Here is a 13750-nt window from a genome sequence, read left to right as displayed (position 1 = left end):
ACAGGGGCAACACTCAGACATCAGGGTTCCCAACTATATAATTTTAATAAAACTGGGCATGATCTTGGTACAAATACCTGTCCTTTTTGTCACCTCACAATTTTGGTCAAATGACATTTAAAAATAATATACTTCGTGAACAAGAGGACTTGACTGGGCACCACTGCTCTACAGCAATGCTCGTGGGGATGGGGGAGGAGAGTTATACCCCACTCATTTTTAAATGGAAATAAAAATAAACATTTGAATATTAAAAACTAGTTACCTGCTTTCCTTTTGTATCTTGTGATTACGAAATAGGAAAGAATGTAGAGAACAGCAAATAGGAGAAAACAGATCTGAAAAAAAAGGTTCAATAAATTTAATGAGAAGTCTGGAGTAGAATATGTATCTATAAGGTAAGCAAAACTGAAATTAAATTCTGATTAAACAACAAATAAGGCTTAAGACTGTGTTTTTCCATATGCTTTAGAGTTCAATGAATAAATGCAATTCAGCAGACTTTGCTGATTATATTAATTTGTTACACTTTCCAACAAATGCTGATTAGATTCCAAATACAGGTTGGACTTGACTGGTCCTTGATGAGGGGTTTTGCTAGACCAGGAGGAGGTCATTTCTGGACTAGCCTCAACCCATGCCCTTCCCCGTCCCACCCCCTGGGCGTCACGATCCCCCACCACCACCTCACAGCCCAGCTGAGCCACAGCCCTCCCACCCCAGCTGAGATGTGCACCAGGCTTCCTGGCTCACAGCCTCCCTTCCCCGCCAGCCCAGCTGAGCCATGCACACCAGCTCCTGCCCCACCTCACAGGCCAGTTGAGCCACATGCCAGGCCTCCTGCCTCCATTCCCACAGCCCAGTTGAGCCACTCCCTACATACCACACTAGAGCTCCCAGGACCCCCACCCCCTACAGCACACCAAGACTCTCTGATCCTGGAACACAGATGTTACTGGACCAGAGAGTTGCGGTTTGTAGAGATTCAACATGTAAATTCAACTACTACATTCAAATATTTAAAGGGTTAGTGCATCAATTTATTCCCAAAAATCCAACTTTAATGCAAGGAGTACTAGCCAGCCTCTCTTCCCCAATCCCTAACTCCGCTCCAATCCTACCCGTAGCCCTGGCTGGTACATGTTTCGGGAAAAGTAAAATATATAAGCATGATTATCTTGGTTAAAAATTAGTGGCAGGTTCCTTTAAACAATTATATAGCAATACTTAGTAATCCTTGGTCAAATTACAAGGAATGCTTGGGGATTATATTATCAAAACTCAAAGATATAGGTTTTACTGTAAAGATATTTGAATGTAAAATAGGAGCAGTCAAGGTTCTTTATTTGGGACATTTGGTAGGGAGATACCATATCTTGCCTGATACCTTAAAATAGAAATTTTTATTACAGAAGAGTCTCAATTTTCTGACATCATTCATTTTATCCTACATGCCACCCGTCATGTGACGGCAAGGGGCTCCAGGGACGCTTCACACCATAATAGCCTTTCTTTCCCTTTTTCTTTTTTCAGGGCTGGGCAGGAACTCTGGTTGGCAGGTCTGCAGCACCCTCTTGTGGCTGAAGAATTCACCATTGGCAAACTCGCTTTTTTCCTGTTTCTGGGGAAAGCGGAGAGCACCCTGCATCACAGCTAAGGCAATCCAAATATAGCCATGGAAAATCATGGTCAGGGGACGTGGAGTGGTGCAGGGCAAGGGCTATGCTCCCGCCACAAGGCGGAGCCCCAAATCTTACTCCCGTTTGTGGAGTAATACAAGTGCTGGTCAAGGCAGCAGATTTAGGAGGTTTAGAACTGGACCCTGCAAGGTATTACAAAGGGCAACATTTATAAAATTAAAAGAATTCTGTATTATTCAACATTTCCTCTATCCGGCCATCCTCCTGTCCCGTTTAGTTCAGATAATCGAGACTCTACTATATTATTGTTATTTTGGCCACATTCCAGACCTAGAGACAGATTCAGTCTTTCATGGTTGTTTGTTACTGCCTATTTGTGCATGGTGTCAGGGACACAGTGTCGTCACAAACTTGTACATAAAGCCAAACAAAATTGTTTGTACAAAGGCTTGTCAAGAGGATTTTGCTACAGTAAAGATTTTTTTTTCCAGAAAAGCCTGTTCTTGCCAATCCAGATTTTGACAAAATATTTGCACTACATACTGATGCTATGAGTAGGTGTGATATTAATGCAGTCATGGGAAAATAAGAATGCAATGAGGTATTTTTTGTTATGTAAAACTGATACCCACCAAACAGAATTACTACGTCATAGAAAAAGTGTATTATGCCATTGTAAGGACAATTAAGACCCAGTCCCTTTAACACATGATTCAGGATTCTAATTGACCAGTGTCCATTAGTTTGATTACACAGAACCAGACACCCCAATTCCAAACTTCTGTGATGGAGCAGGATGGTCCAAAACTAGGATATGGAAACTGAATATTAAGGGGAAGGAAAAAATAGTAGCAGATGCTCTGTACAGAGAAAAGGGTGCTGATTCAATGCCTATCAATCAGCCAGCATCTGACCCTAGTGTGTCATTGTAAAGAGTAAGGTACAATCCTTAGAAGCTCCCTGCTCCGGCCCAGTTCCAACTAGCACTTAGGGACTCTTAAGGTCACAATTAGTTCTTATGGATCAGTGTTCTAATAGACAAAGAACAAGATAAGGATATTAGTTGGTGTCTGCTACAGACCAACAAATCACACAAGAAATTTATGGGGGGTGGGGAACACAGTAGGTAAGTATGACTGATTCTGTGCATGTACGCTGCATTATCCTTAGAGACTTTATTTGGGGCAATACATACTGGAGGGTTCATGCCACCAGTACTAAAATGCCCTTGGAAATATTTAAAAAAAAATCACAAATAATTTCCTACCTCAAAGAGTTGAATCCTACTTGGGAAATTCTGTGTTAGACCTCATGTTGAAAGAAAACCAGAAACTGATCACAGAACTAAAAATTATTCCTTGTGTAAGCGTTAGTGATCATCACTTGATTATTTGTTTTCACATAACGCCGAGCCAAAATATAAAGTCCAAATCAAACATGATGCCTTAAAAGGACCAAATTTCACAAAGAAAAGAACAGTTGATCAAAACTAGCTCAGAGACAGCTTAAACACAGAATGGTCATTACAGCCTTCAAGATTTTAGAACTACAGTCAGTCCCCGGGTTACGTGGATCCAACTTATGTCGGATCCCTACTTAAGAACGGGGTGAGGGAACCCCGAACTAGCTACGCCCCCTCCCCCCCCCCAGCAGACCGCCAAGACGCGCCGTGGCGGTCCCGCCGCCCGCATCCTCCACGGCGAGAAAAGCCGCTCCATGTCTCCCTGGTCTGCTGGGAGGGGGGGGGGGGGCTAACAGACTAGGGAGATGCGGAGCCAAGCCGCGGAGGACGCAGACGGCGGAACCGCGGCGCGTCTGGGCGGTCCCGCCTCCCCCGTCCTCCGCGGCAAGAAAAGCCTGGTCTGCTGTGGGTGGAGTGGTGCGCAGCTAGTGTGTTCCCCCCTCCTCCACCAGCAGACCAGGCTTTTCTCGCCTCTGGTCAGTTTCAGAAGCAGCTGAATCAGGACGCCTGGGGTAGAGCAGCTGCGGGGCTGCCGGGTTGGTCCCACAGCGCCGAGGTGCGGCGCTGTGGGGACCTACCGAGCAGCGCCCCAGCTGCTCTGTCCCAGGCATCCAGATTCAGCCACTGTTGAAACTGATCAGCAGCTGATTCCAGGAAGCCCGGGGCAGAGCAGCTCTGCCTCGGGCTTCCTGTAGTCAGCCACTGTCAGTTTCAACAGCAGATGACTTGGGGACACCGGGGCAGAGCAGCTGAGGTGCTGCCGGGTTGGTCCAGTAGCACCGAGGAGTGGCGCTGCGGGACCAACCCAGCACCACCCCAGCTGCTCTGCCCCAGGCGTCCCCAAGAGCAGCTGGGGTGCTGCCAGGTTGGTCCCGCCGCGCCAAGGGTCGGCGCTACCAGATCAAACCAGCAGCACTCCAGCTGCTCTGCCCCAGGCGTGTCCGATTCAGCCGCTGCTGGTCAGCTGATCTGGAAGCGGCCGCGGGTCCGGCCCAGCAGACCAGGGACACGGGGAGCAGCTTTTCTCGCCCCAGAGGAGGCGGGCGGCGGGACCAGGCGTCCCGCCACTCCAGTCCTCTTGGGCGAGAAAATCCCCGTTCAGGGACTGCCTGTATTTAAATGAAACAATCTAATTTTAAATAACAGAGTTGGGTGTTTTGTTTTGTTTTTAAAATCCTCCCTGCCTGAAATTTCTTTAGACCCTTATCTGCAATCTGTTGCCAACATCTTTGCCTTCTCTCTATGCTCCACCTAGCACAACAACTCTATTTTGATACCTCAGCAAACATCTCTTCTCTATCTTTGCCCAATTTGCCCCATAAGCTACTCCCATTCACTTCACCCATTCCTCCTCAGAGAGTGACAAACCTATATATTCAATCACACCCTAAAATTTCCCAAGCATCTTAGTCTTCCTAATGAGCTCCAGTATCTCCCACATAAGTCATCACTTAACCCCTGCTAATTTTGACAAGCATCCAAATATGCCAGGTGAATAGCTTCCCTAGTTCTGTGTCAACTACACTTCCTAGTTCTGTCATCAGAGCTTATTTCAACAGCATAGCCTCAGATACCCCATGAAACTGCAATGAGTTAACAGGCCTCAGTAAGGCAAAGTCACACTGAGTGGATGGAGGGGTGGGGGGGAAGAAAAAAAGAGAGAGGTAAACCTATGTTTACCACAGCTCCTATTGGCCGGGAACAACGATCCGCAGCCAATGGGAACTGCAATTGCCTATGCCTGCAGACACACAAGCCATTGTGTTTATGTTGCCATTAAAACTTCAGGAACAAGAACGAGTTTAAGCCATTAAATGTTAAAAATTCATTTTGCTTTTCTAAAGTGAAGAATTTCATATGTAATTATAAAGCAAGTTTGCTTAAAATAAAACTGTACAGAAATGGAACTTCATACATAATCAGAAATGTCACCTAGCATGTCCCTACTGTGTCATAATTCTAACACATCACTCAGGAAGTGATCCGCTATCACGGGTGGGGAGGGGGAAGAGCGGGGGAGGATTCTTACCAAAAAAAATCTTTGGGATCAAAGAGTATTTGCTTGTAAATACTAAAGAAGTCAAAGAGGCTAGAACAGCTCAAAGCACCAAGTTCATAGTTTTGGCTTAGAATGAACAATGAATGGCAACCCGAGGCAACTGAAACAATACATCTTGTAGTACAGATTGAACCTCTGCGGTCCAGGTCTCTCTGGTCCGCTAACATCCATAGTTCAGCAGGACCACAGATGTTGGTGGACCACAGAGGTTGCTGGTAGCTGTGAGCAGAGCTGGCCAGTGAGGCAGTGGAGCCCACAAAGCACCAGAACCTGCAGCTGGCCAGGCTGGGAAGCTAGCAGGGGTGCCAGGGCCCACAGGGCAGGGGGGCAGCAGACCTTGTAAAGGGCAAGGCTGCCGTGGTCTGCAGAATGAGGGGGCTGCCAAGCCCACAACCAGCAAGGCCAGGAAACAGGGGAGAGGGAGTGCAGAGCTCGCAGCTAGCGGGACCACAAGCACCGGCAGGGCAACTGCCAGAGCTTGTGGGACTGGCAGGACTGTGGAGCCTACAGGGCTGCGTCAGCCAGGGAGCCGGGGCAGCAGTGGCAGATAGCTAGGCAGAGGAGCCCAGCAGAGACGCTGGCACCCTGCCCCCAAGATCTTCCCTGGTCCAGAGAACTCCTCATCCAAGACTGGTCAGGTCCCAAGGGAGCCAGACAAGGGAGAGCCAACCTCTGTGTGTGTGTGTGCACGTGCGTATATAAAAAAAATTAAGTGAGGAGAAAAAAAAATAGTTCTTCAGACAAGTGAGAAACTCAGCAAGAACTTGAACAAATTTTACTAACCTGTGCATAATCACAGTATATACTATTCCCTTAAATAAGGACAGGAAATAGCACAGACTTCAGCAAGAAGCATATTAAACTAACCATCAGTATCAAACTAAGAGTGCAGCACTGCTATCACCTAAACACAATAGTTCTTCACGTAGCCGTTGGTTTAAACTACACACTCACCCATCTCTCCCAGATTAAATAAAGATTGCATTTCTTTGTAAAAAATATGCTCTAGTTTAAGGGTAACACTCAGGCTCCACTGAAGTCAACTAAATGCATATTGACTTTACAGATTTCACCCTTGGCTTCTAAACATCCTGACTACTGAATCAGGTTGGTCATGTCTCAGCTTTACACTTCAGAAAAGTGCTGCACTTGTGCTGTAAGACTATATTACCTAGGGAGTAGTTTAGACTGCTCCAGCAGCTTTTCTGGAATTAATCTGTATTACAGTTCAAAGAGTCAGCTTTGTGCAGGTCACTTCCTGTTTGCTGGTTTCCAGCAGCCAAAGAACAGAGCTTACAGTGCTCCAAAGGCAATCCTGGCAATTATAGGCCAGTAACACTACAAGAATCCATATAAAATGAAGTGGACAAGAATAGCTCAAGAATAGAAAGTCCTTCTCTGCTAATATTTTGCCTCAGTTAACTAGTAAAACACTGCTAGCAAGATCAAGTCATCTTAGGCTATGTCTACACTATGGCTTATGTAAGCAAAACTTATGTATCTCGGGTGTATGAATAAACCACCCCCAAAGCAGCGTTGTGCATGGAGTGGAAGGGCAAGCAGGGACATGCACTCCTCCCCCTCAGTGGAGCACAGAGCTTCTCCAGAGTAGACAAAGTGAGCTCCTCTAGTATAGGGCTCAGATGGGAGATCCTACTCCACCAGCTGTGGGCAAGAGAGCAAGCTTCACAGGGGCAGGGAGAGAGACGGTAAGCTCCTCCAACTCCAGAAGGAAGTCAGCTTCTCCAGTCACAAGAGAAAGGGCCACAGTAGGAAGGGGAAGAGAAAACGAATTCCTTGGGTTTTATTTCTGTGCATGCCCCTGCCTTGAAAGACATGAGATACACTGAAGTAAGCTCTAGCACAAGATTTAAGCTATTGGTTCAGGGACACTCATGCATATAGGTGAGCTAATTTACATAGCTTTTGGCAGGCTTGAGGCATCTGCAGGCACTACATGCATGGAAAAGTGACATGGAGCAACGCTTCCACAGCAGTCACAGAACGTAGACACCTTCGCAAGGCACAAGAGGAAGCATTGCATGTAGGAGAAAACACACAGGCTGAGCACTGACGCATAAGTAGGTATACAAGAGACCCTAAGACTTTATCTTCATTACACACCACTGTCAGCAGCATAACATGCGGCAGTGAAAAGCAATCTGCTTCCTGCGGCAGTGAAAAGCAATCCGCTTCCACACAGTGCAGAGTGGGGCTACACATGTCCAGGAAAGATACCAGCAGAAAGGAGGCACCAGGAAAGGCTTCAGTTGCTCCCTGCTGACCAAGCCTTTCACTGAAGGGAAGAAAGGCTGTCAGTCAGAAGAGAGGAAGATGAGAAACCCTGTTCCCTGCAAAAGGGAAAAGCTTCATCAGCAAGGATCTCCCCAAACTTTTACCCACTGCTTCCCCCAACACAGTCTTGCCCGGCTTCTGGAGCCTTTCCCTGTACAGGTTGAACCTCCCTGCTCCAGGATTCTCAGGATCTAACCAGTCCCAAGGGGATTTGCTGGACCAGGACAGGTCCCCTGCATATCCTTTTAGAAAATGAGTACTCAAGGGATTCATTCTAGGTCAACTGAAATTTAACATCCCAACTAATTGAATAACTGATGGAATTTCTATTGACTAATCAATTAGTCAATGGGGGTGTGGAGGGGAGAGCGCTTGCTATCCTGTTTCACTTCTGCCTTTGAAATGTACAAGATCCACTGACAACTATTGTATATTTCAAAGGCAGAGGCATAAAGCAGAACCAGCATGAGTGGGGACGAAGCAGTCCCTGCTCACGAGGGGTCCCAACTGCTACACCTCTCCCTTTGAAATGTGTAAGGGTATGTCTAGACTACATGCCTCTGTCACCAGAGGCACGTAGATTAGGCTACCAGGCATAGGAAAATGAAGCAGCGATTTAAATAATCGCCGCTTCATTTAAATTTACATGGCTGCCGCGCTGAGCCGACAAACAGCCGATCAACTGTTTGCCGGCTCAGCGCTGTAGTCTGGATGCGCGGGTGTCAACATTAAAGGCATTTGTCGACCTCCAAGGTATGCCTCCTGGGATGAGGTATACCAGGGTGGTCGACAAATGCCTCTGATGTCAACACCCGCGCGTCCAGACTACAGCACTGAGCCGACAAACAGTTGATCGGCTGTTTGTCGGCTCAGCGCAGCAGCCATGTAAATTTAAATGAAGTGGCAAAAGAGGCATGTAGTCTAGATGTACCCTAAGAGCCATCCTTGTACATTTCAAAGGGAGAGGCGCAGCAGTCAGGATGCCTCTGCCTCCCATCCCCCATAGAGACATTGCTGGGAGGAACCGGCTTTTAAGCCAGCTCCCCACAGCACCAGCTCCTGCTCCCCACGCCCACCCCCACATCTCTCTCTGATAGAGGCAGCAAGGGGGGAAAAGGGAGAAGCAACTAGTTTAGTCACTACTTGACTACCTCATAAACATATAGTTACTGGGTAGTCGACCACTCGCTTACATCCCTAATCCAGGTCAAGTCCCCACTGCCAAATAATCCATTCACTACCATGCCACCTGATTTTCACAACCCACCCAAACTTAACATTGCTATCCAATAAAATTGAAAAATACGCCACCACAGTTAACTAGATTATGAAATCATATTCTTATTCTAGAGATTAATTTTCAAATATAATCTGGTATCTTTGCACATATTTTTGTAAACTTTAAGGTGGCATGGAACAGGATGAAATGGTATGCCCCCCTTACACAGACTATTGCAGTCAAAGGTGCATGCTATCTCCACATCACAGCATCCATGTATACCTCAACTGGTAAGGATCCCACGCAACAGTATGTGTGGGATCCTTACCAGTTCTCTGCATTTGGTTGTTTCATAGGGGAGCTTGGAGCAGTCCAGGTAGTAGACAATACTCATATGCTCAGTGTACCCCTGCATTTGACTATGGGGAAGAAAAAGGCGTATGGGACAATACTTGGGATAGCATGAAGAGAGAATTTGGGGAGGTACGAAAGGAATATATGCACTCTGTACATACTATTGGCTGTGGAGAGAAATGAGTGCTATTGTAGGACAGATTGGTAAGGGGTGGCAGGACACGTACATACTGTGTACTCCTTTATTTAATTGGTGGAAAGCAGGATGTAGCAGCATGGGAGTACTACATAGGTAGAGTACAGAAGTATAGGGATGCAATGTGTCCTCTGTACACTATCACTTATTTGTGTAAGGTTAATTGTAGCACCTGAGATGGTTTTATGGAGGCATAGGTAGCTCTCCTATGCACATCATGTACTCCTGCAATGAGCTAAAATGGATAAGTGTCAGTGAAAATGGGGATGGGGCACAGGGCAGGTTGGAGTAGCAGTATGGATAAATAAGTAGGCAATATTAGAAATGGAGGGCAGTATGTTGTGGCAGAGTGTAATATGGAGAAGGAATAGTATGAGAGAATGTAATGTGGTAAAAGGAGAGGATATAGAGAACAGCAGTGAGAAGATGGGATGTATAGGGTAAGCAGGAAACTGAGGGCACTATGAGGAGGTTACAGCATGGAGTAGTAAGAGGAAGTTATTGGGGAAGTAGGATCATGGCAGCTTGTAAGGCAAGCAGGATGGTATGTGGTGATCTTAGGGTTTCAAGGTCAGGCAGGATGAGGCAGGGGGCTGAGGAAAAGTCACAGGGTGGGCTGGATTTGCAGAATAAGGACAAGCATTCCAGGATAGGGCCGGCAGGATGGAGAGGAATGGTATGAATGATGTTCCAGGGTAGGGATGTTAAACATTTGTTTTTGTAAATATATAACTGCTGAAATTTTCAGCGGTTAAACTTTTAAGCCAGCTCCCCATGAGCACCAACTCACACACACCCAGCTGCCTCAGATATAGGGGCAGTGGGAAGGTCACGTAATCATACAGGTTAACTAATGAACCAAGGCTTATCAGTTAATTATATACACAAGTAGACATTAACATCCTTACTACTAGGTAGGCATGATAGACAGCAGGGGAGGAAGGGAAATCCCACTGACACCTCAGTGACACCTTCCCATCCTCTCTCTCCCACGCCCTTTCCCCTCATTGTCTCCTCTTAGCCCCGTCATTTGTGTCTCTTCCACCTTGCCCCTACCCCTTGGTGCCGTCTCCCTTTTTTCTCCTGCCCTGGCCCTCTCCTCTCCCCTTAGCACAAGCCCCTTCCTCTCCTCACCCCCAACTTCCCCACAGTTCTCCCTCTACCCCTTCCCTCACCCTTTCTGCCTTCTTGACACCAGCACTCCTCAACCCCCTCATGCTGCAGCCAATGCTGTTACCATATTATTTTATTCCGCATACTATAAATAAAAATCCACCAGAGAATTTCCTATCCAGCAACTTCATTACTAAAGTGTACAGAAACAGGAACAAGCCCTATCTTCCAACCTGGCTGAATATTACTCCTGCAGATATCCTAGGGCTGGCAGCCAGCATTCAACAAGCCCCTCAGCAAGACAAATAATAAAGTACACCCTATCCTGAAGTAAGGAAAGGAAATCTCTCTGGCAAAGCATCCCTCTTCCAGAGTACAGGAAGGGAATAGCCCTGGTTGCCGGCGCAGAGCAGCCAGTCCTCTGGGGGCACAGAGCCAAGTGCTTGCACACTGGAGACCATAGGGGAAGAGGTCTGTACCAAGCAGCTCATACCAGCCAAGAGCCACTGTTGTCACAGGAGCCAAGAACTCTGGGTGAAGGAAGACACAGTGCTCTCCTCTAACCCACGTTAAACCTCTGCAGACAGGTGTGCTCTGCACGTCGGAGAGTGGGTAGTGGCACACACCACCAGCAGCCCACTCGGTAGAGGCAGGCCTCCATGTGCCAGAACTGGAACCGAAGCCAGTGCTATTTTTAGTACTATGGCCCAGGCTCCAGGTCTGGCATGCACCCCACTGCTCCTGGGGTAGGGAAGCCAACCGTCACATGGCCCCATCCCCTCGGAGCAGCTAAAGGGCTCTGCTGACAAGGTGAGTGGGACTGAAATGCTTGATGCGCGCATGTGCATGCCTTAACAGGAAACACTGATTACAGGGCACATGCAGAGGGTTACAAGGGGGGGGCAGAGTGATGGGAAGTTACAGGGCACAGGGAGGGGGGATGGTTGTATGGGGGGAAGACTGAAAGGATAAAGGGGGTTACAGAGCACACAGCACAGACAGTGGATAACAAGGGACAGAGTCAGCAGAGGAGTTGTAGGAGAGAGGAGTGAGGGGATGAAGGGGAATTATAGGGGACATGGCACAGGCAAAGGAGTTACAGGGGACCAAGGAGGGGCAGGGAGCTTGTGGGGGGCAGAGTGAGGAGATGAAGGCGGAGCTACAGGGCATGAGGCGGGGGCTACAAGGGAGACGGAGTGAGGGGATGAAGGGGAATTACAGGACAAGCAACAGAGGCAGGGCAGTTACAAGGGGGGCATAGTGACAGGATGAAGGGGGGTTACAGGGACACAGCAGGGGTGGAGAGTTATAGGTGGCACAGGGAGGCAATGAACAGGAGACGACACAGCAGGAGCGGGCATTACGGGGGGGGGGGGGACGGGACAAGACCAACGGGGTTACAGGGCACGCGGCAGGGGCGGAGGGTTACCGAGGGGGCAGTGGGACTGGACGAACGAGAGTTCCAGGGCACGCGGCAGGGGCGGAGGGTTACCGAAGGGGCAGTGGGACTGGACGAACGGGGGTTCCAGGGCACGCGGCAGGGGCGGAGGGTTACCGAGGGGGCAGTGGGACTGGACGAACGGGGGTTCCAGGGCACGCGGCAGGGGCGGAGGGTTACCGAGGGGGCAGTGGGACGAGACGAACGGGGGTTACAGGGCACGCGGCAGGTTACAAGGGGGGCAGAGTGACAGGATGAAGGGGAACTGCGGGCGGGCCACCCCGTACGCACCGTGTACTCCCGCACTTGGCTGTGGAAGTTCTGCTCGCGAATTGTCACCTCGTCCGCTTCCATCCTTCATACTCCCGCAGCCCCCGCTCGCAATGGCGGCTGCGGCCGCCGCTTCTGCTCCTGCCCTTCCTGCAGCGGGCGGGGGATCATGGCCGGCAGTGGCTCCAACTGCTCCCCGGGGCCCAGGCGGCGAGCGAGACGACCGAAGGCTCCGACAACCCCAGCGGAGCTAACTATCTCCCGGGGTTTGTCACTGTGCGGCGGCGAGGGGGCAGGCCCAGCCTCTCTGACTGCGTCACGGCAACAGTGTCCGCTGCGCCACTACTAGCCCGGCCCCCGGCGAGGGGAGGGGAAAAGGGCGGAGCCAGAAGTGCTCCCGGCGCAAGGGCGGTGCTGACCCCGCCCCCAGGGCGCGAGACAACGGGAGGCGGGGCCGCAATGGTCCCCAAGCGCCGACGCCAGGGAGGAAGGCGGAGCTAGTGCGGGCCCAGGGGTGGGGCTAGGAGGAAGGCGTGGCTAACACGCTCCCAAAATGAGGGAGCAAGACGGGTCAATACCGCCCTAGTAGAGTGGAAGCCAAATGATGGGGCGAGGCCAGATCGGCTCCGCGGGCGGGGCTAGGCGAGTAGGCGGCACTAGTTTTGAAAGGAGGGTAGGAGAGAGGAGGAGCTAAAATATATAAAAGTTGGGCGCATGTGCGAGTCCGAGTGAAGGGGGGGAAGAGGAGGAGTTGAGAAATTCGGGGAGATGGGGGCTTGATCTTAGGCCCGGGAACTGCTGCGTCTCCTGTCTTGAAGTGCGTTTCATTACCTGCAGGGTTTACAGTTTGGTGCAGTTGTTCTCAGAATCCTTCACATGCACTAAAAATTGCCCCAGCATCCTTGGGCTGGGCTGGTGTAGTGCATGGGCTGGGACTGCCACTTAACTTTTATATAGTGTAAAGGATGGGGCAAAGTTTTTAAGGGCCTTGACTACAATGCTGAAAATTGTGACTGTGATTCTCACTGAAATGTCACCTTTAATTTGCTCAACTGCAGAAGGGTACTGATGGGTTAGGGCAATCAAAGGCAAGTGGTTAAGACACTGGGGCTATGTCTAGACTGGCATGATTTTCCACAAATGCTTTTAACGGAAAAGTTTTTCCGTTAAAAGCATTTGCGGAAAAGAGCATCTAGATTGGCACGGATGCTTTTCTGCAAAAACACTTTTTGTGGAAAAGCGTCCATGCCAATCTAGACGCGGTTTTGCACAAGAAAGCCCCGATCACCATTTTCACAATCAGGGCTTTTTTGCGCAAAACAATACCACGTTGTCTACACTGGCCCTCTTGCGCAAAAGCATTTGCGCAAGAGGGCTTTTGCCCAAACGGGAGCAGCATAGCATTTCCGCAAGAACACTGACAATCTTACATGAGATCGTCAGTGTTCTTGCGGAAATTCAAGCGGCCAGTGTAGACAGCTGGCAAGTTTTTCCACAAAAGCAGCTGCTTTTGCGGAAAAACTTGCCAGTCTAGACCCAGCCTGGATGTTTGGGTCCTTTACATAGTATTGGCTGTGAAACTGATGTGCCTTAACTGACAGGCTGTCCTTACCCATATGAAGATTATGCAGATGTATAGGGCACCTGAAGATTTTTCGCACTGCTGAATCTTAATGTCCACCCACCCTTTGCTCCTATCCCTGG

The 13750-nt window shown here is 49.1% G+C and overlaps 1 protein-coding gene across 4 annotated transcripts in view; it reads right to left on the bottom strand.

Moving 5' to 3' along the window:
* Positions 1-12508, bottom strand: part of LMBR1 (limb development membrane protein 1) — a 139575-nt gene extending 127067 nt beyond the window's left edge. The window contains exons 1-2 of one of the 4 annotated variants that reach the window (XM_006129337.5): positions 12068-12508; positions 266-338 (exon numbers count right to left, since the gene is read on the bottom strand). In XM_006129337.5, the coding sequence (XP_006129399.3) occupies positions 266-338; positions 12068-12130 (136 nt within the window). In that variant the 5' untranslated portion in view covers positions 12131-12508. Of the gene's footprint in view, positions 1-265; positions 339-12067 lie in introns of those variants that run through there. The other 3 variants (XM_006129336.5, XM_089776779.1, XM_025187879.3) reach the window with 3 other exon arrangements.
* Positions 12509-13750: the final 1242 nt, after the last annotated feature.

This window comes from Pelodiscus sinensis, chromosome 2, assembly GCF_052426305.1.
Source record: "Pelodiscus sinensis isolate ZL-2025 chromosome 2, ASM5242630v1, whole genome shotgun sequence".
NCBI classification, from domain to species: Eukaryota; Metazoa; Chordata; order Testudines; family Trionychidae; genus Pelodiscus; species Pelodiscus sinensis.
The sequence above is the reverse complement of the archived record's forward strand: the minus strand, read 5'-3'. Positions and strand labels throughout refer to the sequence as shown.